This window comes from Ornithorhynchus anatinus, chromosome 3 (genome assembly GCF_004115215.2).
Source record: "Ornithorhynchus anatinus isolate Pmale09 chromosome 3, mOrnAna1.pri.v4, whole genome shotgun sequence".
Lineage (NCBI taxonomy): Eukaryota > Metazoa > Chordata > Mammalia > Monotremata > Ornithorhynchidae > Ornithorhynchus > Ornithorhynchus anatinus.
The window spans coordinates 3,526,109-3,551,923 of NC_041730.1; the positions used below are offsets into that span (position 1 = coordinate 3,526,109).

The 25,815-nt window shown below is 59.1% G+C and overlaps 1 protein-coding gene across 1 annotated transcript; it reads right to left on the reverse strand.

Annotated features, from left to right (window-relative positions):
• Nucleotides 1-14,426: 14,426 nt before the first annotated feature.
• On the reverse strand, nt 14,427-23,357 carry RPLP2 (ribosomal protein lateral stalk subunit P2). The gene is made up of 5 exons (XM_029059430.2): nt 23,247-23,357; nt 18,814-18,937; nt 15,439-15,487; nt 14,830-14,931; nt 14,427-14,547 (listed from the first exon to the last, which is right to left on the reverse strand). The coding sequence occupies exons 2-5, from the start codon at nt 18,934-18,936 to the stop codon at nt 14,468-14,470; spliced, it is 354 nt and encodes a 117-aa protein (XP_028915263.1). The 5' UTR covers nt 18,937; nt 23,247-23,357; the 3' UTR covers nt 14,427-14,467.
• Nucleotides 23,358-25,815: the final 2,458 nt, after the last annotated feature.

The following is a 25,815-nucleotide window of genomic DNA, read 5'->3' on the forward strand; positions in this document are numbered from 1 at the left end:
GCTGTTCCTGCGGCTCTTCCCTCTCCCTCCCTCCGCTGTTCCTGCGGCTCTTCCCCCTCCCTCCCTCCGCTGGTGCTGCGGCTCTTCCCTCTCCCTCCCTCCACTTCTTCTACTTCTTCTTCTACTTCTTCTTTTCTTCTTCTTCCTCCTCCTCCTCCTCTCCTCCTCCTTCTTATTCTACTGCTGCTGGCTCTTCCCGCTCCTCCCTCTGCTGTTCCTGCGGCTCTTCCCTCTCCCTCCCTCCGCTGGTGCTGCGGCTCTTCCCGCTCCTCCCTCCACTTCTCCTTCTCTTCTTCCTCCTCCTCTTCTTCTTCTCCTTCTTATTCTACTGCCGCTGGCTCTTCCCGCTCCTCCCTCCACTTCTTCTTCTTTTTCTTCTCCTCCTCCTCTCCTTTTCCTCTCCTCCTTCTTATTCTGCTGCCGCTCCCTCCCTCTGCTGTTCCTGGGGCTCTTCCCGCTCCCTCCCTCCGCTGTTGTTGCGACTCTTCCCTCTCCCTCTGCTGTTCCTGAGGCTCTTCTTCCTCCTCCTCCTCCTCTTCTTCTTCTTCTTTTCTTCTTCTCCTTCTTATTCTGCTGCTGCTGGCTCTTCCCTCCGTCAGCTGTTCCTGAGGCTCTTCCCCCTTCCTCCCTCCTCCTCCTCTTCTTCTTCTTCTCCTCCTCCTCCTCCTTTTTTTTCTTCTTCTTCTTCTTCTTCTTCTGCTGCTGGTGGCAACGCTGTGCGGTGCGAGCTGCGGGGCAGCCGTTAGTATAAGAAGGAGGCGGGGTGCGGGGCGGGCCCGGCCTGGAGGCGGCCAGCCAATGGGCCCGGGTGGGCGGGGGCGACCGACGAGGCCCCGGGGACCGGCTCCCCTCCGCCCCACCGCTCACTGGTGATAATCATTCATTCAATAGGTATTTATGGAGCGCCTACTATGTGCAAGAGCACTGGACTGAGCGCTTGGGATGGACAGATCGGCAACAGAGACGGTCCCCGCCCTGTGACGGGCTCACGCTCTGATCGGGGGAGACGGACGGACGAGAACGATGGCGATAAATAGAGTCGAGGGGAAGGACGTCTCGTTAAAACGATAGCAGATAAATAGAATCAAGGTTAATGTTGGTACTGGTTAAGCGCTCACTATGCGCAGAGCACTGCTCTAAGCGCTGGGGGGGGATACAGCAGCGTGGCTCGCTGGAAAGAGCACGGGCTTTGGAGTCAGAGGTCATGAGTTCGAATCCCAGCTCTGCCACTTGTCAGCTGTGTGACTGTGGGCGAGTCACTTAACTTCTCTGGGCCTCAGTTCCCTCATCTGTAAAATGGGGATGAAGACGGTGAGCCCCACGTGGGACATCCTGATTCCCCTGTGTCTACCCCAGCGCTTAGAACGGTGCTCGGCACATAGTAAGCGCTTAACAAATACCAACATTATTATTATTACAGGGTGATCAGGTGGTCCCTCGTGGGGCTCACCGGCTTCCTCCCCATTTTCCAGATGAGGGAACTGAGGCCCAGAGAATCATCATAATGTTGGTATCCGTTAAGCGCTTACTAGGTGCGGAGCGCTGTTCGAAGCCCCGGGAAGGGATACGAGGTGATCAGGTGGTCCCTCGTGGGGCTCATGGACTTCCTCCCCATTTTCCAGATGAGGGGACTGAGGCCCAGAGAATAATAATAATAACGTTGGTACTGGTTAAGCGCTGACTAGGTGCGGAGGAGCGCTGCTCTAAGCGCTGGGGGGGATACAAGGCGATCAGGTTGTCCCTCGTGGGGCTCGCCGTCTTCATCCCCATTTTCCGGATGAGGGAACCGAGGCCCAGAGAAGAAGAATCATGTTGGTATCTGTAAAGCGCTTACTAGGCGCGGAGCGCTGTTCGAAGCGCCGGGGGAGATGCGGGGTCATCGTCCGTCCAACAGTAGTATTTATTGAGCGCTTACCATGTGCAGAGCACCGGACTGAGCGCTTGGAACGAACGAGTCGGCGACGGATAGAGACGGCCCCCGCCGTCCGACGGGCTCACGGTCCGATCGGGGGAGACGGACGGACGAGGACGACGGCGATGGATAGAGTCGAGGGGAAGGACGGCTCGTAAAAACCGATGGCGACTAAAGAGAATCGAGGCGTGAGGCTCCCGGTCTTCATTCTACCCCGGCGCTTAGAACGGCGCTTGGCAAATACCAATCATCATCCCAAACTGGGGGGGGACGCTGACCCCAGGGCCACGCACCCCTCCCCCGCGCACGTGTGCGCAGAGCCCGGCTTGCACACGCAGGCCCACGGTCGCACACCAGCAGTGAGCGTGGCCTAATGGGTAGAGCCCGTGAGTCAGAAGGACCTGGGTTCTAATCCCGGCTCCTCCCGCCTGCCCGCTGGATGACAACAGACACGTCGCTTATCCGTTGACAAGTCACTTCCCTCTTCTGGGCCTCAGTTCCCTCGTCTGGAAAATGGGGCTGAAGACGGGGGGGGGGGGGGGGGGGGGCCCAGGGACCGGGGCCGACCCGATCAACTCGTATCTACCCCGGCACTTAGAACGGCAGCTGGCGGACGGTGAGCGCTCAGCGAGTACCGTTATTATGAAGTACGCGGACAGACAGACGGCGCTCCCGGCCCCAACACGCAATGGCGGGCGGGCGGACACACCCACGGCCGACCGGTCCCAGGTAGCCGCGGCCCCGGCGGCCCCGGGCTACCCGGGCCTCTGGGCCCACGAACCCAACCGGGAGCAGCGGCTCGGCCTAGTGGGTAGATCCCGGGCCCGGGAATCGGGAAGACCCGGGTTCTAATCCCGACTCCGCCGTTCGCTGACCGCGGGCCAGTCGCTGCGCTTCTCCGTGCCTCGGTTCCCTCACCTGTCAGATGGGGATGAAGACGGCGAGCCCCCTGGGGGACAGGGACTGCGTCCAGACTGTCTCGGACCTACCCCGGCGCTTAATACGGTGCCTGGCCCCTAGTAAGAGCTTAACAGAAACCGAAAACCAAGCCAAACCGGAAAAAAAAAAGCGTCCTTATAATACCCGTGGCGATTGTTAACTACGTGACTGTACTAAGCGCTGGGATGGATTCAAGCCGAAGGGGGTGGACACAGTCCCTGTCCCACGTGGGGCTCACGGTCTCCCTCCCGTTTTCCAGATGAGGGAACCGAGGCCCAGAGAAGCGAGGCGACCCGCGACGGAGCCGGGACGACCTTGGGCCTCCGGCCCCTTCCCCTTCTGCCCCCCGACGCCCCGGGCCCTGGCTCAGTTTCCATGCCCTAGACGGCCCGCCGTGCCCACTGCGCTCTCCTCCTCCCTGCCCGGTCCGGCTCCCGGGCCAACGAGGGCAGCCGGTCCCCGGGGCTTATCGGCCGGGCGGCGGGTGGCTCCCCCGGGCCCCGCCTGGAGCTTAATGACCGCTCCCCGAGGGTGACATCACGCTTGCTCACCCCTGGCCGCTTCGCCACATTTTTCCCTGCCAGCTCACCCGCGGGAACTTCCCCCGCTCGGGTCACCCGCCCGCCCTCGGGGGTGCCAGGGCGACCCGGGACGAGGGGCAGCACCCCAATACGGCGGGGGGGAGGGGGAGGGGGGGCGTCCCGGCACGCCCCGTCCCCTGCCGAAGCCTCGGCCGGAGCTAGGTTGGCTGGACCCGCTGATGAGAACGTTGGTATTTGTTAAGCGCTTACTACGTGCAGAGCACTGTTCTAAGCGCTGGGGGAGATCCAGGGGAATCGGGTCATTTTCCAGATGAAGTGACTGAGGCCCAGAGAAGTGAGGTGACTCGCCCACGGTCCCACAGCTGGCAAGCGGCAGAGCCGGGAGTCGAACTCGTGACCTCTGACTCCGAAGCCCAGGCTCTCTCCGCCGAGCCAGGCCTGACCCTCCTTCACTCCACCGCTCGATGGTATTTTTTGAGCACCGGCCGTGGGCAGAAGACTGTCCTAAGTGCTTGAGGGGGTACGGCTTGCTCCCTTCATTCACTTACCCCTAATTATTCATTTATTTCTCGGAGAGGCAGCGTGGCTCCGTGGCAAGGGCCCGGGCTCGGGAGTCAGAGGACGTGGGTTCTGATCCTTCCTCCGCCGCCTGTCTGCTGTGTGTGACCTTGGGCAAGGCACTTGACTTCTCTGGGCCTCAGTTGACCTCATCTGGAAAATGGGGATGAAGACCGTGAGCCCCGCGGGGGACGACCCGACGACCTCGTATCTCCCCCAGCGCTTAGAACAGTGCTGGGCACATAGCAGGCGCTTAACAGATGCCATCATTGTTATGATTATTGTTATCGCCCCTCCCAACCCCAGAGCGCTTCTGTCCAGAGCTGTCATTTATTTCTTTCAGTAATGTCTGTCTCCCCCTAGACTGTCAGCTCACCCGTGGGCAGGGAATGTGTCTATTTATTTATTTAGAGAAGCAGCGTGGCTCAGTGGAAAGAGCCCGGGCTTTGGAGTCAGAGGTCATGGGTTCGAATGCCGGCTCTGCCGCTTGGCAGCTGGGGGACCGTGGGCGAGCCGCTTCACTTCTCTGGGCCTCAGTTCCCTCATCTGTAAAATGGGGACGAAGACCGTGAGCCCCACGGGGGCCGACCCGATTCCCCTGTGTCTCCCCCAGCGCTTAGGACGGTGCTCGGCACGTAGTGAGCGCTTAACAAATACCTACATTATTATTATTATCGGTGTATTGTCCTCTCCCAAGTACTTAGTACGGTGCTCTACGCACAGTAGGCACTCGGTAAATGCAATCGACTGACTGTAATATAGCAGAGCTTTTTGTTGGGTTGGTTTTTTAAAAAATGATATTTGCCAAGTAGTCACTACGTGCCAGGTACTGTAATAATACCGTAATAATAATGATGGCATGTGTTGAGCGCTTACTATGTGCAAAGCACCGTTCTCAGCGCTGGGGTCGATACGAGGTCATCAGGGTGTCCCACGTCGGGCTCCTAGACTTCAACCCCATTTTCCAGATGAGGGAACCGAGGCCCAGAGAAGTGAAGTGACTTGCCCGAAGTCGCTGACGAGTGGCGGAGGCGGGATTAGAACCCACGACCTCTGACTCCCGAGCCCGGGCTCTTTCCATTAAGCCACGCTGCTTCGTCGTAATGATAACGCTGGTCTTGGTTAAGCGCTCGCTATGTGCCAGGCACTGTAATAAGCGCTGGGGTGGGAGCCAAGGACATCGGGTCGGACCCGGTCCCCTGTCCCACGTGGGGCTCGCAGTCTCCATCCCCATTTTCCAGCTGAGGGAACCGAGGCCCCGAGAAGCGAGGCGACGTGCCCGAGATCACCCGGCCGACGAGCGGCGGAGTCGGCATCAGAACCCGTGACCTTCTGAGCACCGTACTAAGCACCGGGGTGGATGAAAGCCCACCGTGGGCCGTGTCCCCCAGAGGGCTGTCGGGGGGCGGGGGGGAGGCGTCGGAGGGAGGGGTCCCGACACTTCCTGGCCAACCGATCCGGGTCACGTGCCGCCCAGAGCGGGGAAACTGAGGCCCGGAGGCGGCGAGACGCTTCCCCGAGCCAGTCATCGGTGGCGCCGGCCGAAACCGACCCCCTCCCACCTCTCTCTCCACGTTCTCCAGAAGTCGGGGAGACAGCGGGGTGGGACGGGGGCGAATCGAGGAGGAGAGCTCAGCGGCTACCTCGGCCCCGGAGCCCTCGCCTCCTTGGGGAGGCCTTCCCAGATCGGAGGCGGTTCACGGGCACGTGTGTTTTTCTCGCCTTAACCTGTACAACTCGTTCTTTCCGGGTTTATGATGTTTACTCTTCCAAGAGGCCATCACAGGCCGCGGGGGGGGGGAGAGGGGGGAGGCGGGGGCCACCGGCGGCGGCGGTCGGGGGGAGAAACCGAGGCCCGGCGGGGCACGGGAGGCCGGGTCGGGTGGTCCCGGCCGCTCCCCCCGACCCGCTCCCGCTCCTCCCCGAAGGCCCCTCCGGCCATCTTCCCTCCCCGCCCTTCCGGTGGGGCAGAAAATCAGGATAGTTCTCGTTTGGCGCTCACTCGGTGCCGAGCACCGTTCTAAGCGCCGGGGGAGACGCAGGTTAATCAGGTTGGATTAACTGGGCTCACGGTCCCATCTCGCAGGTGAGGGAACCGAGGCCCAGGGACGTGAAGTGAATTGTCCCAGGTCACACAGCAGACAGGGCGGAGAAGGCCCCGAGTGACCGTCACCCCGTCCTCGCTGGGGGCAGGGGACGTGCCTGTTGATTGGAATAGCGTCCTCTCCCCAGTGCTTAGTCCGGTGCTCTGCACACAGTAGAGAAGCAGCGCGGCTCGGCGGCGAGAGCCCGGGCTTGGGAGTCCGAGGCCGTGGGTTCGAATCCCGGCTCCGCCGCTTGTCAGCTGTGTGACCGAGGGCGGGTCGCTCCACTTCTCTGGGCCTCGGTTCCCTCCTCCGTCAAACGGGGACGAAGACCGGGAGCCTCCCGTGGGACGGCCCGATGACCCCGTACCTCCCCCGGCGCTTGGACCGGTGCCTGGCACATAGTGAGCGCTTAACGGATACCATCATTAATAAGTGCTAAGTAAATACAATTAAATGAATGAAGGTCCTCTTTTTTTGAATGGTATTTGTTATGCGCTCACTATGTGCCAGGCACTGTGCTAAGCGCTGGACTAGGCGCAAGATAATAGAATTGGACGCAGTCCCCGTCCCACATGGGGCTCACGGTCCCCTTCCTCAGTGACCCTCACCCGTCTTTCCCGGAGGCCCCACCCCTCTTCCTCACGAGAAGCAGCCTGGCGTAGTGGGTAGAGCCCAAGCCTGGGAGTCAGGAGGTCCTGGGTTCTAATCCCAGCTCCGCCCCTTGTCTGCTGTGGGACCTTCCGCCAGTCACTTCTCTGGGCCCCAGTTCCCTCGTCTGTCGAATGGGGATGGAGACGGTGAGCCCTGTCCACGGGGGACAGGGACTGCGTCCAACCCGACTGGCTTGTAATAATAATAACGTTGGTATTCGTTAAGCGCTTACTCGGTGCAGAGCCCTGTCCTAAGCGCCGGGGGAGATCCAGGGGAATCGGGTGGTCCCACGTGAGGCTCACGGTTAATCCCCGTTTTCCAGCTGAGGGAACCGAGGCCCAGAGAATAGTAACGTCGGTATTCGTTAAGCGCTTACTATGTGCAGCGCCCCGTTCTAAGCGCCGGGGGAGGTCCGGGGTCATCGGCTGGTCCCGCGGGAGGCTCCCGGTCTTCATCCCCATTTTCCAGATGAGGGAACTGAGGCCCAGAGAAGCGAAGCGACTGGCCCGCGGTCACCCGGCTGCCGAACGGCAGAGCCGGGATTCGAAGCCGTGACCTCTGACTCCCAGGCCCGGGCTCTTGCCACCGAGCCGCCGCGCTGCCTCTACCCACCCCGGCGCTTAGTCCGGCGCCCGGCGCAGAGGAAGCGCTTACAAATAGGATACATACCCTCCTATCGCCCCTATCGCGTCGCCGGCCCCTGCCCCTCTGCCCAGCGGCCCCCGGCTCTGCAAACCGCAAGGCCGGCTTGCCCGGTCCCGGCTCCACGAGGCCGGCCCCCGTCGCCCGGGCGGCCGAGGGCGGCGGGGGCGGCCCTCCGACGGGGCCCGGGAGCCCACGGTTCCCTCTGCCCTCGTTTCCCCGGAGCGGGGGCCGTTGCGGCCTCCGTCCCCCGCCCCCCGCCCCCGGTCCCCGGGGATGGACGGTGCTCTCCGCCTCCCTTTCCCCTTCCCGGAACCCGTGACGCTCGGCCGCGGGGCCGGCCGAACCGCCCCGTTCCCTCCCCCGAGGTGGACTCTCTCTCATTCGTCCATCCCTCCGATCGGATCGAGCGCTTACCGCGTGCGGAGCGCCGCGCCGAGCCCTCGGGAGAGTCCCCCGGAAGATGTCCCCTCCTGCCTCCGCCGCAGGGGAAGGGCGAAGGCTGGGAATCCCCCGTTATTAATGATAATAATTAGAGACGCAGCGTGGCTCTGCGGCAAGAGCCCGGGCTCTGGAGTCAGAGGTCATGGGTTCGAATCCCGGCCCTGCCACTTAGCTGGGCCACTGGGCGAGTCACTTCACTTCTCCGGGCCTCAGTTCCCTCATCTGGAAAATGGGGATGACGAGCGGGAGCCCCACGTGGGACGACCCGATTCCCCTGTGTCTAGCCCAGCGCTTAGAACGGCGCTCTGCACACAGTAGGCGCTTAACAGATACCGACGTCGTTATTATAATAATAGCGGCTCTTGGTAACGCTGGTACTTTTTAAGCGCTTACTCTGGGCCGAGCACCGTTCTAAGCGCTGGGGTGGGGACAGGTTGAGGAGGTTGGGCACGGTCCCCGGCCCACGGGGGGCTCACTCTGTGCAGAGACGGCGATGATGGCAGAAAAGCAGCGTGGCTCGGTGGCAAGACCCCGGGCTTGGGATTCGGAGGTCGTGGACTCTCATCCCGGCTCCGCCGCTTGCCTGCCGGGTGACCTCGGGCCAGTCGCTTCACTTCTCTGGGCCTCAGTGACCTCACCTGGAAAATGGGGATGGAGACTTCGAGCCGGCTCATCGTGATGTATTGGACTCTCCCAGGCGCTTTAGTACACTGCTCTGCACCAAGCGGGCACTCGATAACCACCACCGGTCGACTCAGCTTGTGCCCCGTGTGGGCGGAAGCAGGGTGGCCTGGTCGACAGAGCCCGGGCCTGGGAGTCGGAAGGTCGTGGGTTCTAATCCTGGCTCCGCCGCTGGTCCGCCGTGTGATGGTGACTTCTCCGTGCCTCGGTTCCCTCATCTGTAAAACGGGGGTTAAGACTGTGAGCCCCACGTGGGACGGGGACCGTGTCCCGACCTATCACCTTGTATTCACCCCAGCGCTCAGAACAGTGCCTGGCACGTGGTAAGCCCTTAACAAATACTATTATTATGATTCAGCGTGGCTCAGTGGAAAGAGCACAGGCTGAGGAGTCAGAGGTCATGGGTTCTAATCCCAGCTCCGCCACCTCTCAGCTGTGTGACCGTGGGCAAGTCACTTCACTTCTCGGTGCCTCAGTTCCCTCACCTGTAAAATGGGGATGAAGACTGTGAGCCTCATGCGGGACAACGTGATGATCGTATATCTATCCCGGCGCTCAGAACGGTGCCCGGCACATAGTGAGCGCTTAACGAATACCAACATTTTTATGATTATCATCCGTTCCCCCTTTCCTCGGCCCCCGGCAGCCACACCTCACAAGCCCGCGGTTGGGCAAGGGAAACTCCTGCCAGGCTCGTTGTGCCAAAGAGACCCAGAGGCTAAGATGAATCTTGGGTCTCCTGCCACCGATGTGATCTGCGGCGAGTCGCCACCCCTCGGTTTCCTCCTCTGTAAAACGGGTGTAAGATTTCCGCTCTCCCTCCCTTTCGGACTGTAATCCCCGGGTGGGACAGGGACCGTGTCCAATCCGATTCTCTTGCCTTTTGCCCCGAGTGAGCAGCTAATCCAGATCACCATTTTGCTAATCAAGCGATCAGATCTATTGAGCGCTCACCGTGTGCAGGGCCTTGTGCTGAGCACTTGGGAGAGGACGACACAACAGCGTAACAGTCCTGCCCACAACCAGCTTGGAAGCTAGAGGAGGAGACATTCATAGTTATAAGCTGTTCATTCATTCAACAGTATTTCTTGAGCGCCGACTGTGTGCAGAGCACCGGACTGAGCGCTTGGAACGGACAAGTCGGCAACGGATAGAGACGGCCCCCGCCCTCTGACGGGCTCACGGTCTAATCGGGGGAGACGGGCGGACGAGAACGATGGCGATAGAGAGGGTCGAGGGGAAGCACATCTCGTTAAAACAATGGCAAATAAATAGAATCAGGATATTAGACTACGCTCTGCACATAGTGAAGTGCTCAATATTGAATGAATCAATCAATAAATTACGGATACGGACGTAAGCGCTGCGGGGCTGGAAGACGCGGAAGGGAGTGGGAAAAGAGGAAACCGAGGGCCGAGTCACGGGAGGCCTCCTGGAGGAGACGGGCCGTCGATGAGGTTCTGAGGCGGGGGAGAGGGATGATCTGTTTGATGTGAGGGAGGGCGTTCCGGGCCAGAGGCGGGATGCGGGCGAGGGGTCGGCGGCGAGACAGACGAGACGGAGGGACGGGGAGAAGGTCGGCATCGGAGGAGTAAAACGTGCGGGCCGGGTCGGAGTAGGAGAGCGGCGAGGCGAGGTGGGACGGGGCGAGGGGATGGACGACCTCAAAGCCGACGGTGACCAGTTTCTGGCGGACGCGGAGGCGGACGGGCACCCGCTGGAGGGTCTCCAGGAGGGGGGAGACACGGCCTCAATTTCTCGTAGGCCCCGGGCCCGGCCTTCCTTCCCGCTTTCCCGCATTGGTCAGTGAACTCTTTGAGGGCGGGGATCGTCTTTTCACCCTGGCCTGCCCTCCCAAGTCAGTCGCACGGCGCTCCGCGGGCGGTAGGTGCCGCATAAAGGCCCTTGCCGGCCTCCCTTTCCCCTCCGCCAGCCCGACGATCTCCGCGGGCGGCCGGGGCCCCGGCCCCTTCCCCCGCTTCAGGTCGGGGCAGGTGACGGGGCTGAACCCGCTGGCATCCGAAGGCCACGTGGGCTACCGTCTGCCAGCCGCCCGGCCCCGCGTACCCGCCCGCCGGCCCTCGCCGGGCCCCTCGCCAGGCGGGGAGACACAGTGTTTCAGGAGGGTGTCGTAACCGGGCTCGAAAACTGAAAGTCTGTTTTCGAGGCAAAGTTTAAGGGCAGAGGGAGGGGGTGGGCGGAGGGACGGGGGTCCCCGGGGGAAGTTCTCACCCGGGCCCGGCTTCCGAGAGGTCAAGGGTCCGGTAAACAGAGGGGCCGGGGGCGGGGCGGACCGGCCCCGCCGACTCCGGCAACGAGGCTCCCGGCGGCCGCTGGAACCGTTCGTTCACTCGATCGTCTTTATTGCGCGCTCACTGTGTGCGGAGCGCTGTACTAAGCGCTTGGGGGGCTATAAAACAGTAATAATTACGGCATCTGTTCAGCGCGATGTGCCGGGGACCGTACCGAGCGCCGGGGTGGATACAAGCAAATCGAGTTTATTGCCATTCTTCTTGTCCGTCTCCCCCGATGAGACCGTGAGCCCGTCAGAGGGCAGGGACCGTCTCTATCTGTTACCCATCTGTCCGTTCCCAGCGCTTAGTCCAGTGCTCTGCACAGAGTAAGCGCTCAATAGATACCATGGAGTGAACGAATGAATGAATCGGATGCCGTCTCAGCCTCGATAAACCTTTATACGGATGAGGTCACCGAGGCCCGGAGAAGCCAATTGCCCGAGGTCACGCAACAAATGGTGGAACTGGGATTAGAACCCATGACCTTCCGACTCGCAGGCCAGCGCTCTTTCCACCGCACCGTGCCGCTTCTCCGTTACGACACGATCCCTGCCCCCCAGCGAGCTCAGGGTCTAGGAGCAGTACTGGGGTGGGGTGGTTTGTCTCCACAGCCCTCCAAACGCACCCGAAAAAAGACACTAACTCTTCCCCTCTCGCTTCAAAGCCTTACTGAAGGCCCACCTCCTCCAAGAAGCCCTCCCCGACTAAGCCCTCCTTTCCTCCTCTCCCTGGCTTGCTCCCTTTATTCGTCACTTCACTTCTCTGGGCCTCAGTTCCCTCATCTGTAAAATGGGGATGAAGACCGTGAGCCTCACGTGGGACGACCCGACGACCCCCTATCTCCCCCAGCGCTTACAACGGCGCTCGGCACATAGGAAGCGCTTAACGAATACCAACGTTATCATCATCCCTCCCCCCCCCGGCCTCGGCTATACGTCTCTATAATTCATTCATTTCTATTAATGTCCGTCTCCCGCTCTAGACTGTAAGCCTGTTGCGGGCATGTTTGTCGGGAAGCGGCGCGGCTCACTGGAAAGAGCGCGGGCTTGGGAGTCGGAGGTCGTGGGTTCGAATCCCCGCCGGGTGACTGTGGGCAAGTCGCTTCGCTTCTCCGGGCCTCAGTGACCTCATCTTTCAAACAGGGATGAAGACTGGGAGCCTCCCGTGGGACAACCTGAGGACCCCGTATCTCCCCCGGTGCTCAGAACGGTGCTCTGCATATAGCGAGCGCTTAACGAATACCGACTTCATTTATCACTTCTTAGACTGTCCTCTCCCGAGCGATCGACTGGCACCAGGTGGGGGGGGGGGGGGGTGACCCCGGGCCCACTGGGCCAGATGAACTCCCCGTCACATCTCCTGACTCGTTTTGGGGCCGAGGGAGCTCCGGTCCCCTGGGCCGCAGGGTTGGAAGGAGAACGGGGAGGGGGGGGGGCCCGAGCGGAGCGGGAGGTGGCTTTCTCGGTGACCTTTCTCCAACATTGGCCCAGCTGGAGCCCCCGTCCGACCGGAACGGCCGAGCCGGGGTCGGCCCCGAAGGGCGGGGGCCGAAGCATTCCCTCAGCCCGAAGTACCGGGTCCGGGCGGGGGAGACGGCAAGGTTGGTGGGGGTGTCCACCTATCCCACAGTGAAGCAGCGTGGCGCGGTGGAGGGAACGCAAGCCTAGGAGTCGGGTGGCCACGGGTTCTAATCCCGCCTCTGCCGCTCGCAATAACAACGTTGGCATTTGTTATACGCGCCTGGGGTAGACGCAAGGTTACCAGGTTGTCCCCCGGGGGGCTCACCGTCTTCGTCCCCATTTTCCAGATGCGGGAACAGGCGCAGAGAAGTGACTTTATCGGTTACACAGCTGACAAGCAGCAGAGCCGGGATCAGAACCCACGACCTCCGACTCCCCGGCCCGGGCTCTTTCCGCTGAGCCGCGCCGCTTCTCAACTTGTCTGTCGTGTGGCCTTGAGGAAGTACCTTCACTTCTCAGGGCTCCGGTGACGTGGGAAACGGGGATTGAGACGGCGAGCCCCACGGGGGGGACGGGGACTTCGACTGGATTTGCTTCTATTCCTCCAAGAGGCCCACCCTGATTAAGTCCTTTTTCCCTTTTCTGTCACTTCCTTCCCGACACGCTCCCCCACCGCGCTGACGTCTACATCTGTCATCGTTTTACGCTCACGTCTGCCTCCGTCTAAACTGGAGGCTCGCTGTGGACGGGGACCGTTTTTCTATCGTCCTCTCCCAAAAGCTTAGTACGGTGCTCTGCACACGGTAAGCGCTCGATAAACGAGTTCCTGACTGATTTCGTTTCAGTGGCTCACGTTCCCTCCTCAGCAAAATGGGGATTCGATGGGTTTCCCTCCTACTTGCACCCAGAGCCCCATGTGGGACCCGATGAGCCGTCCTAGTGATGACCTAATTGTGGTATTTAAGTGCTTACTATGTGCCGGTGAAAAGAGCACGGGCTTGGCGGGCAGGGGTCATGAGTTCGAGTCCCAGCTCTGCCCCTGGGCCTCAGTTACCTCATCTGGAAAATGGGGATGAAGACTGTGAGCCCCACGGGGGAAGACCTGATTCCCCCGTCTCCCCCCCCCCCAAGCGCTTAGAACAGTGCTCTGCACATAGTAAGCGCTCAACAAATACCAACATTATCATTACTAAGCGGCGGGGTAGATACGAGCAAATCGGATTGGACACGGTCCCTGTCCCACATAGAGCTCACAGCCTTAATCCTCTCAATCCCTCAGAGAGGGATTCTCTCTCTGTTGCCGAATTGTCCGTTCCAAGCGCTTAGTACAGTTCTCTGCACATAGTAGGCGCTCAATAAATACTACTGAATGTACAGGTGAGGTAACTGTGGTCCATAAGTGAAGTGACTTGCACATGGTCTCACGATAGGTGGCAGAGCCAAGTTAGAACCCAGGTCCCGCTCCCCGCCAGGCCCGTATTCTCCCCATTAGGCGACGCTGCTTCTCCTAAGTAGTGCTTGGCCCATAGTAAGCGCTTAACAGAGACCTCAAGAATTACCTCTCCTCATTTTACAGATGAAGTAAACTGAGGCCCAAGGAACTGCACGCTGATGGACGCCTCCTTTTGTTCGGGGTGTGGGGTCAGACCGATCGCTCCTTGGTGTGCACCATGTACCAGACTCTGTTCTTTGCTGTGTACTTCCATTTATCGTTATCGTGATTACGTTGCCTTGTTTCCGTTCCGTTCTGCTTTGCTCTGCCATCTGTCTCCCCCCGATTGGGGGGGGGGGGGGGGGTCCCGGGGCGGGGACGGCGTCTATCTGTTGCCGAACTGACCATTCCAAGGGCTTAGTCCAGTGCTGTGCACATAGTAAGCGCTCAACAAATACTACCGAACGAACGAATACCCAGACCGTGCTCCTCGGCGGCGGTGGGGGTGAGAGAGAGAGACGGCACTGTACGCTCCTTGACGGCGGCAGGGAGTCCCGTCCGGGCCGACCCCTTCCCCAGTCAGCTGGCGTCCTCGACCGCCGAGGGCAAGGAAGATGACGCCCATCTCCCCCGGGGATCTGCGGTGACCGGGGTCATCGGCCGACTCGCCTCGAAGCCGAGGCGCCCGGCCGGGGGGGCAACCGGTCCCCGGGCTCGGCCCCACGGCGTCATCCGGGCCGACCCACGGGGAGGGACGGGCGCGCGCACGGGAGCCGAGGCACTCTCTAAATAAAAGGGTTTATTTACGTCGGTCGGGGCGGGCGCTTAGTCGAACAGGCCGAAGCCCATGTCGTCGTCCGACTCTTCGGACTCCTCCTTCTTCTCTTCCTTCTTCTTCTCCTCGGCTGCGGGGGAAGCCGAGCGGGGTCAGGGCCGGGTCGACACCTTCTGCCCTCCCCCTCCCCGGGAATCTTGGATGTGGGTGGGGGGTAGCCCGAAGGAGAAGGGGCCTCTGATGCATCCGAGCCCTCTGGAGAGATCTCTGGGGAGACCCTCCGCGTCAGCTTGTCTACCATCTCCGTTGTACTGGGCGCTCCTAAGTGCCAGGACGCCCCACGGAGTAAGCGCCCATTAAACACCCGGCCGGGGGGGGGGGGGGGGGGGGGGGGGGAAGAGCGGAGACTCACCGGCAGCCGGGGCAGACCCCCCGGCGGCCGGAGCGGGGGCCCCGGCGCTGGCCGAGACGGCCACGGCTCCTCCGGACGGCAGGCTGGCCAGCTTGCTGTTGCCTGGGACCCGAGCGAGGGGAGAGGCGGCGTGAGGTCCGGCCGGGGGGTGTCGAGCTTCCCCCCGGGGGGGACCCCCCCCCGCTTCCGAACCGTCCGTCGGGCCCCCCTCACTGGCCTCTGGAATCCCAGCGAGGCCGGGCGGGTCCTCCCCGAGACGTGAGCGTCTCCCGCCCGTGACCCGACGATAGACATGTTTGCGGGCTGGCGGACGGAGTCGGAGGGAGGCCCCGGGCCGGGTCCGAGGCCGCCCTCGGGGCTGGCGGGGAAGGGTAGGGCAGGACCGCCAACTCTCTCCCGGCTGAGACGAGGCGAAGAACCCCCCCGCCCCCCGGGTTCCCCTCGGAGGGCAGCCCCTGTCCCACCCTGCCCGGGGGGACGTCTCCCCGCGGAAACACCGTCCCTGGGCCGGTGGGGTTGCTCTGGTCCACAAGCGAAACCCGGCAGGCACGGCGGTCGGCCAGCGGGCATTAGGATGGACGGCGAGGGGCGGGCCTGAGCCCCACTCACCCTGAGCGATGACGTCTTCGATGTTCTTCCCGTTGAGCTCGCCGATCACCTGCGGGGCGACCGACAGCGAGGTTGGCCGGGTGTCCCCCCCCCCCCCCGGCCCTGCCGACTCCCGGCTCTTTCCGGAAGGCGAGGAAAACCAAGACGGGACACGGCGCCAACCCGAGCCGGGAGGGCGAGAGGGCACCGGGTGGCTCAGCCCGCCCCGCGGCCCAGGCCCGGTGGCAGGCGGGTGGCGGGCTCGGGGCAGGACGTTTAGCTCACTGTGGGCGGGGGCGCTTTTAATAATAATAATAAGGTTGGTATCTGTTAAGCGCTTACTATGTGCAGAGCACTGTTCTAAGCGCTGGGGTAGACATAGGGGAATCAGGTCGTCCCACGTGGGGCTCACAGTTAATCTCCGTTTTACAGACGAGGTAACCGAGGCCCAGAGAAGTGAAGCGACTCGCCCACAGTCCCACAGCTGACAAGTGGCAGAGCCGGGAGTCGAACTCATGACCTCGGACTCCGAAGCCCAGGCTCTTTTCCACGGAGCCACGCTGCTTCCCACTGGAGAGCGGCAGCGCCTCCTACTGGAAAGAGACCAGACCGGGGAGTCACAGGACCTGGGTTCTCATCCCGGCCCCGACGGTGACCTTGGGCAATTGGCCGTGCCTCAGTTACCCTCCCAGTGAGATGGGGACTGACCTCTACTCAGACTCCGAGCCCCACTCGGAACAGCGCTTGCCACATCGTGACAACGTACCCGTCAGGCACTGACTCTGCGCCGCGCACTGTACTCAACGCCGGGGAGGACAGGAGCAAACCGACCTGGACACCGTCCCTGTCCCACACGGGGCTCAGTCTCGATTTTCCCGACGAGGGAACTGAGGCAGAGAGGTGACTCGGCCAAGAGGACACAGCGGACAGGGGGCGGAGCCGGAATTAGAACCCACGACCTCCTTGACTCCAGGGCCCGTGCCCTATCCACTCGGCCACGCCGCTTCTCTTTAAAGTTACGATTACGGTACCCCTCGAGAAGCGGCGCGGCTCAGGGGGAAGAGCCCGGGCTCGGGAGTCGGAGGTTGGGGGTTCTAATCCCGGCCCCGCCGCCTGTCAGCTGTGGGACTCTGGGCAAGTCACGTAACTTCTCTGGGCCTCGGTTAACCTCATCTGTAAAATGGGGCCACGTGGGACAACTTGATTACCTAACGGTGCTCGGCACATAGTAGGCGCTTAACAGATACATCATCATTACTCAGTACAGTGCTCCACACACAGTAAGCGCTCAGTCGATTCTCTGTGCTCGTTACCCCATCCGTAAAACGGGGATTGAGACGGCGAATCCTACACTGGGATAAACAGCATCTGTTTAAGCGCTGGGGCGGACACGGGTCTGTCTGGTTGGAATCAGGGGCAGAGCTGGGATTAGAACCCGGGACCTTGCTCTCCCCACGGGGCCATGCTGCTTCTCAAGAGTTCAACAGTAATAATAATAACGTTGGCATTTATTAAGCGCTTACTAGGTGCCGAGCACCGTTCTGAGCGCTGGGGTAGACGCGGGGGAATCGGGTCGTCCCACGTGGGGCTCCCGGTCTTCATCCCCATTTTCCAGATGAGGTCACCGAGGCACAGAGAAGTGAAGTGACTCGCCCACAGTCACACGGCTGACGAGCGGCAGAGCTGGGATTCGAACCCATTTTCTCGGACCATCCCCAGTTCTTAGTACAGTGCCTGGCTCGGTGTTCGGGACAAGGCTTTGCACCCAGTAAGCGCTCAAAAGCAGGACTGAATGAATGCAGCGTGGCTCAGTGGAAAGAGCTCGGGCTCGGGAGCCGGGGGGCATGGGTCGAATCCCGGCTCTGCCACTTGGCAGCCGTGTGACTGTGGGCGAGTCGCTTCACTTCTCTGGGCCTCAGTTTCCTCATCTGCAGAATGGGGATGAAGACGGCGAGCCTCACGTGGGACAACGTGGTGACCCTGTATCTCCCCCGGCGCTTAGAACGGTGCTCGGCACATAGTAAGCGCGTAACAGATACCAGCATTATCGTCGTCATTATTAATGCCAGAGGACACCGGGGATAGGAGACTGCCCTTCCCTTCAAAACCTGAAGGATTGGGCCAGGGAGGCGAATCCTTCAACTTTTTACCTCCACTCTCCCCTCCCATTCCACCCCAGCTCACACCCTTATTGCCCTCAAACCTACCTACTCGCCCCCTGCCTTGACCGCTTCTTGTCGCTAGGACCTCTTACTATTCCTTCAGCCTCGAACTCCCCCGGTCCCCTTCTTTCTTTCAGGGCTCTTCTCCTCTCCTAGGAGGCCCTCCCTGATTTTTCTCCCAACCGCCCTTCTGTACGATACTTCGGCACTAACTCGTGTCACTTCTCCGCCGTCCCCTCCCCGTCGCAGACAACGGAAGGCGGGCAAGATGTTGACGGCGAGACAGACGAGACGGAGGCCCGGTGAGAAGGGTGGCATTAGGGGAGTGAAGGGCGCGGGCTGGGGTGGGTGGCGGCCAGGTGAGGCGGGAGGGGGCAAGGGGACGGACGCCTTTCGAGCCGACGGCGACGGGTTTCTTTGAGGGGGAGGGGGATGGGCGACCACTGGAGGGTCTCGAGGAGTAGGGAAAGAAGGAAGCAGCGTGGCTCAGTGGAAAGAGCCCGGGCGTTCGAGTCCGAGGTCATGGGTTCGAATCCCGGCCCGGCCACTCGTCAGCTGTGTGACTTTGGGCGAGTCGCTTCACTTCTCGGTGCCTCAGTTACCTCATCTGTAAAATGGGGATGAAGACTGTGAGCCCCACGTGGGACAACCTGATTCCCCTGTGTCTACCCCAGCGCTTAGAACAGCGCTCCGCACGTAGTAAGCGCTTAACAAATACCAACATTATTATTATTTTGTAGAAAAATGGTCCAGGGGGCAGAGTTTAGTATGGACTGGAGTGGGGAGAGCCGGGAGGCCGGGGGGGGAGGGGGGGTCAGCGAGGAGGCTGATGCCGCAGTCCAGGCTCCCACCGGGTCTCTGGACAGTGAGTCTGTAGAGTGACCACACGCCTAACGCCAGATCTTTCTTTTCCGGACGGGAGACGGGAGAGGATGACTCCTTGGATTAACGTGGAAGCGGTCCAGACGCAGAGGAAAAAGGCAGATTTGGGGGATTTTGCGAAGGCTGCACCGACGTGATTTAGCCACTCTGAACATGTGGGATGGAGAAGAGGAGTCAAGGAAAAACGCTCAAGGGTTCGGGAGTCAAAAAGGATGGTGGGGCTGTTTACGGTGAGGGGAAAATCAGGGGTGGCGGGAGTGGGGGACGTGTCCCCCTGCCCCAACAGAGAGAGAAAGCGTGCGTCTGTGCGTGTCCGTCGGTCCACCCGCCCCGATTCCGGGAGCGTCTCTACCTTCTTCAGGCGTTCGTCGTCCGTCTCGATGCCCACGCTGTCCAGGATCTTCTTGAGGTCCTTCAGGGCCGGGGAGTCGTTGCCCCCGAGGACGGCCAGGAGGTAGGCGGCGACGTAACGCATCCTGCAGAAGGATTCATCCGGTCAGTCGTATTTACCGAGCACTTGGGAGAGGACGTTCGGGCAGTAAACAGACACGTTCCCTGCCCGCGACGAATTCAGAGGCGGGAAGCCACAGAAATGTTACATGTATAGGGGTGTGGGGCTTGGGGGGGGGGGGGGGGAGGGGGGGCGGACGGATGAAGGGAGCCGGTCAGGGCGACGCGGAAGAGGAGAGGAGGGAGCGGTCAGGGAAGGCCTCTAGGAGGAGATGGGTCTTCGATAAGGCTCCGTGAGGGGAGAATCGTCGTCTGTGGGATCTGGGGAGGGAGGGTGTTTCAGGCCAGAGGTAGGACCGGGGTTAGGGGACAGCGGCGACATAGGAGAGATCGAGGGACAGTAAGAAGGTTGGCTTCAGAGGAGCCAGGTGAGCTTTCCCACAGGGCACCACAGCGGGAACCGACGGGCAACACTCAAAAAACGGCTGCCTAGCGGGCACAGTCGTATTACGGCACCCGGGGGGGGGGGGGGGGGGGGGGGGGGGGGGGGGGGTCCCAAAATCAGCCCTGTGATAATGGCATTTGTTAAATGCCTACTATGTGCCATTTGACCGATGAGAAGCAGGAGCGTGGCTCCGTGGAAAAGAGCCCGGGCTGGGGAGTCAAGAGGTCATGGGATTCGAATCCCGGCAGCTGGGTGACTGTGGGCGAGTCACTTCACTTCTCTGGGCCTCTGGAAAATGGGGATTAACCGTGAGCCTCACGTGGGTCAACCCGATGACCCTGGATCTCCCCCAGCGCTTAGAACGGTGCTCTGCACACAGTAAGTGCTTAACGAATACCAACATTATCATTATTAATAGATGAGGGAACTAGAGCACAGAGAATACTACTAACTGTGGTAATTGGGCCAGGCACTGTACTGGGCGCCGGGAAAGATACGGTCTGTCCCACAGAGACCCCCTCAAAGGCTGAAAGCCCATTTTACAGATGAGAGGAGAAAACCGAGGCGCAGCGCCTAGCCCGAGGTCACCCAACTGACAAGGGGCATGGCCGGGATCGAAACCCAGGTCCTCAGACTCCCAGGCCTGAGCTCTTCCCACCAGATACTGTCTCCCCAATCCCTTAAGGGCATTTACCAATTACATTTATTGAGCACTCGCTATGTGCCGAGCACTGTACCAAGCGCTTGCCCAGCACCCCTCTCCCCAGCTCAGAGCACCAAATTGGCCGAGTGGAGAGAAGCCGGGCCCGGGACCTGGGTTCTAATCCCTGCTCCGCCATTTATCTGCTGGGTGACGCCGGTCAAGTCATTTCACTTCTCTGTGCCTCAGTTCCTTCATCTGCAAAGTGGGGATTGAGACTGTGAGCCCCAGGTGGGACAGGGACTGTATCCGGTCTGAATGTCAGTGAGTCGATCCTATTTATTGAGCGTCTGCTGTGGACACTGTGCTAGGTAGGCACCGTGTTAGGCGCCTGGGAGGACAATATAATAGTGTAACAAGACAAACTACCTGCCAACAACAGTCTACACAGTTTACGTGCTTAACAAATACCACGATTATCACCAATCCCGCCTTTAAACCTGTGACAGGTCACCGAATGCCAGTGACTTTTGACCCCAGTTTCCCACCATCTATGAGGGCATTTGCTTGACACCCCCCCCCCCCAACTATGCCTCACCCGAATAATGACGACAGCATTTGGTTACGCTCTTACTATGTGCCAAACACTGTACTAAGCGCTGGGGAAGGGACAGGCGAATCAGGCTGGACAGTCCCTGCCTCCTGTGGGGCTCACAGCCTCAACCCCCATTTTACAGATGAGTGAACTGAGGCCCAAAGTCACTCAGCACCCAACCCCCTCCCAGACCCACAGCCCTTATGTACATATGTGTAATTTTCTTGCAAATAAACTTTATTGCTGGGGGGCCTCGGCCAAGTCATTTCACTGTGCCTCAGTCTACTCATCTGGAAAATGGGGATTGAGGCTCTGAGCCCTAGGTGGGACAACCTGATTACCTTGTATCCACTTTAGCACTCAGAACAATGCTTGGCACATAGTACGTGCTGAACAAATACCATTATTATTATAATTAAGAGAATTGAAACTGTGAGCCCCATGTGGGACAACCTGATTACCTTGTATCTCCTCTAGAGTTTAGCACAGTGCTTGGCACATAGTATGTGCTTAATACCATTATCATTATTATTATTAAGAGAACTGAAACTGTGAGCCCCGTGTGGGACAACCTGATTTACCTTGTATCTCCTCTAGAGTTTAGCACAGTGCTTGGCACATAGTATGTGCTGAATACCATTATTATTATTGAGAATTAATAATAATAATGTTGGTATTTGTTAAGCGCTTACTATGTGCCGAGCACTGTTCTAAGCGCTGGGGTAGAATTGAAACTGTGACCCCATGCGGAACAACCTGATTACCCTGGATCTTCTCTAGAGTTTAGCACAGTGCTTGGCACATAGTATGTGCTTAATACCATTATTATTAAGAGAATTGAAACTGCGAGCCCCATGTGGGACAACCTGATTACCTTGTATCTCCTCTAGAGTTTAGCACAGTGCTTGGCACATTGTATGTGCTTAATACCATTATTATTATTATTATTATTAAGAGAATTGAAACTGTGAGCCCCATGTGGGACAACCTGATTACCTTGTATCTTCTCTAGAGTTTAGCACAGTGCTTGGCACATTGTATGTGCTTAATACCATTATTATTATTATTATTAAGAGAATTAAAACTGTGAGCCCCATGTGGGACAACCTGATTACCTTGTATCTTCTGTAGATTTTAGCACAGTGCGTGGCGCAAAGTAAGCGCTTAACAAATACCATCATTCCATTAATACTAAAAAGGGGATTGAGCCTGTGAGCCCCACGTGGGACAGCCTGATGACCTCGGATCCGCCCCAACGCTTAAAACAGTGCTCGGCACATAGTAGGTGCTTAACACACTCACTACGATCATTAAAATGGGGATGGAGATTGAGAGCTCCATGTGGGACGACCTTGCATCTCATTCCCAGCGCTTAGAACAGTGCTCGGCACACAGCAGGCGCTTACCACGCTCACTACGATCATTAAAATGGGGGTGGAGATTGCGAGCTCCACGTGGGACGACCCTGCATCTCCCCCAGCGCTTAGAACAGTGCTCGGCACACAGTAGGCGCTTACCACGCTCACTACGATCATTAAAATGGGGGTGGAGATTGCGAGCTCCACGTGGGACGACCTTGCATCTCCCCCAGCGCTCACGACAGTGCTCGGCACGTAGTAAGCGCTCAACACCCTATGACTCAAACGGGGACTGGGCCTGGGAGCTCCACGTGGGACGACGTGGCCTCTCCCCCCAGCGCTTAGCACAGTGCTCGGCACATAGTAGGCGCTTAACAGACACCCTATGGTGATTATAATGGGGATGGAGGGGGAAGCCCCACGTGGGACGACCTCGCCTCTCCCCCAGCGCTCCGAGCAGTGCTTGGCACATGGTGGGCGCTTAATCGCGAGAAGCAGCGTGGCTCGGTGGCACGACCCCGGGCGGTCGTGGGTTCTAATCCCGCCTCCGCCCCTGGCCAGCTGGGGGGGGGGACGGGGGACTTGGAGCCAGTCGCTTCTCCGGGCCTCAGTTCCCTCATCTGTCAAATGGGGATGAAGACCGGGAGCCTCACGTGGGACCACCTGATTCCCCTGGATCTCCCCCAGCGCTTAGAACAGTGCTCGGCCCGTAGTGAGCGCTTAACAAATACCAACATTATTATTATTATGATTCTCTGGGCCTCAGTTCCCTCGTCTGTAAAATGGGGATGAAGACTGTGACCCTCCCGTGGGCCCACCCGATGACCCTGGATCTCCCCCAGCGCTTAAAACAGTGCTCGGCACCTAGGAAGCGCTTCACAAATCCCAACATCATTATTATTATTATTATTATCGTCTGGAAAATGGGGATGAAGCCTGGGAGCCCCCCGTGGGACCACCTGATGCCCTTGTGTCTCCCCCAGCGCTTAGAACAGTGCTCCGCACCTAACAAGCGCTTAACCAATACCAACATTATTATTAGCATCCGGAAAATGGGGATTAACTGGGAGCCCCCCGTGGGACCACCTGATGCCCCTGTGTCTCCCCCAGCGCTCAGAACAGCGCTCGGCACCTAGTAAGCGCGTAACCACTCCCGGCATTATTATTACCGCCAGGCGGGCCTGGGGCCAGTCCTGCCGTCGGCCGCCATTTTGTGGCCCTCCTTCCCCGGGTTGGGGTCGGGCGGGGTCGGACGGGGGCCCAGAGCGTCCGGGCCCGGTGGGCGCCTCGTACTCACTTGTGTGGGGATGGCGGAGCGGGCGGGACGGCGGAGCGGGAGGAAATGGCGGAGCGGAGCGCGACCCGTGCGGCGGCCCGAAGGCGCAAAGAGAAAAGGAGGCAGGGCTGAGGGGGCCGGGCATTAAACCGCTACCCGGCAGCCTCTTCGGCCCGGAGGGCGGGACTTCCGGTGTCCCCCTCGCCTCAGGGCCGCCATCACGGCCTTTCACTCCCTCGCTCCAATGTTCAGCGCTTAATAATAATAAATAAAAATAATAATCATGTTGGTGTTTGTTAAGCGCTTCCTCTGTGCCGAGCACTGTTCTAAGCGCTGGGGGAGACACAGGGCCATCAGGTTGTCCCACGTGGGGCTCCCAGGCCTCATCCCCATTTTTACTCATTCCATAGTATTTCAATCGTCTTTATTGAGCGCTGACTACGTGCAGAGCACTGGACTAAGCGCTTGGAATGAACAAGTCGGCCACAGATAGAGACGGTCCCTGCCGTTTGACGGGCTTAATAATAATAATGTTGGTATTTGTTAAGCGCTTAGTCTGTGCCGAGCACTGTTCTAAGCGCTGGGGGAGACACGGGAATCAGGGTGTCCCACGTGGGGCTCCCGGTCTTCATCCCCATTTTACAGATGAGGTCACTGGCTTACAGTCTAATCGATGTAATCGATCTAATCGATTTTACAGATGAGGTAACGGGCACCGAGAAGTGAAGTGACTGGCCCACAGTCACCCAGCTGACAAGTGGCCGAGCCGGGATTCGAACCCATGACCTAATAATAATAATAATGTTGGTATTTGTTAAGCGCTTACTATGTGCAGAGCACTGTTCTAAGCGCTGGGGTAGACACGGGGGAATCAAGTTGTCCCACGTGGGGCTCACAGTCTTAATCCCCTTTTTACAGAGGAGGTAACTGAGGCCCAGAGAAGTGAAGTGACTTGCCCACAGTCACCCAGCTGACAAGTGGCCGAGTCGGAATTCGAACCCATGACCTGTGACTCCAAAGCCCGTGCTCTTTCCACTGAGCCACGCTGCTTCTCTTACTATGCTTACTTACTAGAACAGTCTTCGGCAGGTAGTAAGCGCTTAACAAATACCAACATTATTATTATTGCAGACCACTGTTCGAAGCGCTGGGGGAGAGACGGGAATGAGGTGGACCCACGGGAGGCTCACAGTCTTCATCCCCATTTTACAGATGAGGGAACTGAGGCCCAGAGAATAATAATAATAATGTTGGTATTGGTTAAGCGCTTACTAGGTGCCGAGCACTGTTCTAAGTGCTGGGGGAGATATAGGGGAATCAGGTTGTCCCACGTGGGGCTCACAGTCTTCATCCCCATTTTACAGATGAGGTAACCGAGGCACAGTGAAGTGACTTGCCCAAAGTCACACAGCTGAGAAGTGGCAGAGCCGGGATTCGAGCCCATGACCTCTGACTCCAAAGCCCGGGCTCTTTCCACTGAGCCACGCTGCTCAAGTGACTTGTCCACAGTCACAGAGCTGACAAGTGGCAGAGCTGGGATTCAAACTCATGACCTCTGACTCCCAAGCCCGGCCTCTTTCCACTGAGCCATGCTGCTTCAAAGACTAGTAATAATAATGTTGGTATTTGTTAAGCGCTTACTAGGTGCCGAGCACTGTTCTAAGCGCTGGGGGAGACACAGGGTCATCAGGTGGTCCCACGTGAGGCTCCCAGTCTTCATCCCCATTTAGCAGATGAGGGAACTGAGGCCCAGAGAAGTGAAGTGACTTGCCCACAGTCACCCAGCTGACGAGTGGCAGAGCTGGGATTCAAACTCATGTCCTCTGACTCCCAAGCCCGGCCTCTTTCCACTAAGCCACGCTGCTTCAAAGACTAGTAATAGTCCAGTTCTCTGCACCTAGTAAGCGCTCAATAAATACTATTGAATGAATGATAATGGCATTTCTTAAGCAGCGTGGTTTCGTGGAAAGAGCCCGGGCTTGGGAGTCAGGGGTCATGGGTTCGAATCCCAGCTCTGCCCCTTGTCAGCTGGGTGACTGTGGGCAAGTCACTTCACTTCTCTCTGCCTCAGTTACCTCATCTGGAAAATGGGAAGAATAATAATAATGATGTTGGTATTTGTTAAGCACTTACTATGTGCAGAGCACCGTTCTAAGCGCTGGGGGAGATACAGGGGCATCAGGTTGTCCCATGTGAGGCTCACAGTTAAATGGGGATGAAGACTGTGAGCCCCACCTGGGACCGCTTAATCACCCTGTATCTTCCCCATCGCTTAGAACGGTGCTCTGCACATAGTAAGCGCTTAAATACCAACATTATTATTATTTATTGCTATTATCTTTGTCTCCCCCGATTAGACCGTAAGCCCGTCAATGGGCAGGGTCCGTCTCTATCTGTTGCCAATTTGTCCATTCCGAGCGCTTAGGCCAGTGCTCTGCACAGAGTAAGCACTCAATAAATACTACTGAATGAATGAATTCTCTGGGCCTCAGTGACATCTGTAAAATGGGAGTGAAGACTGGGAGCCTCACGTGGGACAACCTGATTCCCCTGTGTCTCCCCCAGCGCTTAGAACAGTGCTCTGCACATA

What these genes read in the sequence shown, in the direction of transcription:
- RPLP2 (XM_029059430.2), bottom strand. Translation starts at nt 18,936, where the DNA reads ATGCGTTACGTCGCCGCCTACCTCCTGGCCGTCCTCGGGGGCAACGAC. An exon ending in CGAAGACGTCATCGCTCAGG is followed by an intron (nt 14,932 to 15,438) that starts GTGAGTGGGGCT and finishes CTCGGGTCCCAG; the next exon opens with GCAACAGCAAGCTGGCCAGC. An exon ending in GGGGTCTGCCCCGGCTGCCG is followed by an intron (nt 14,548 to 14,829) that starts GTGAGTCTCCGC and finishes CTTCCCCCGCAG; the next exon opens with CCGAGGAGAAGAAGAAGGAA.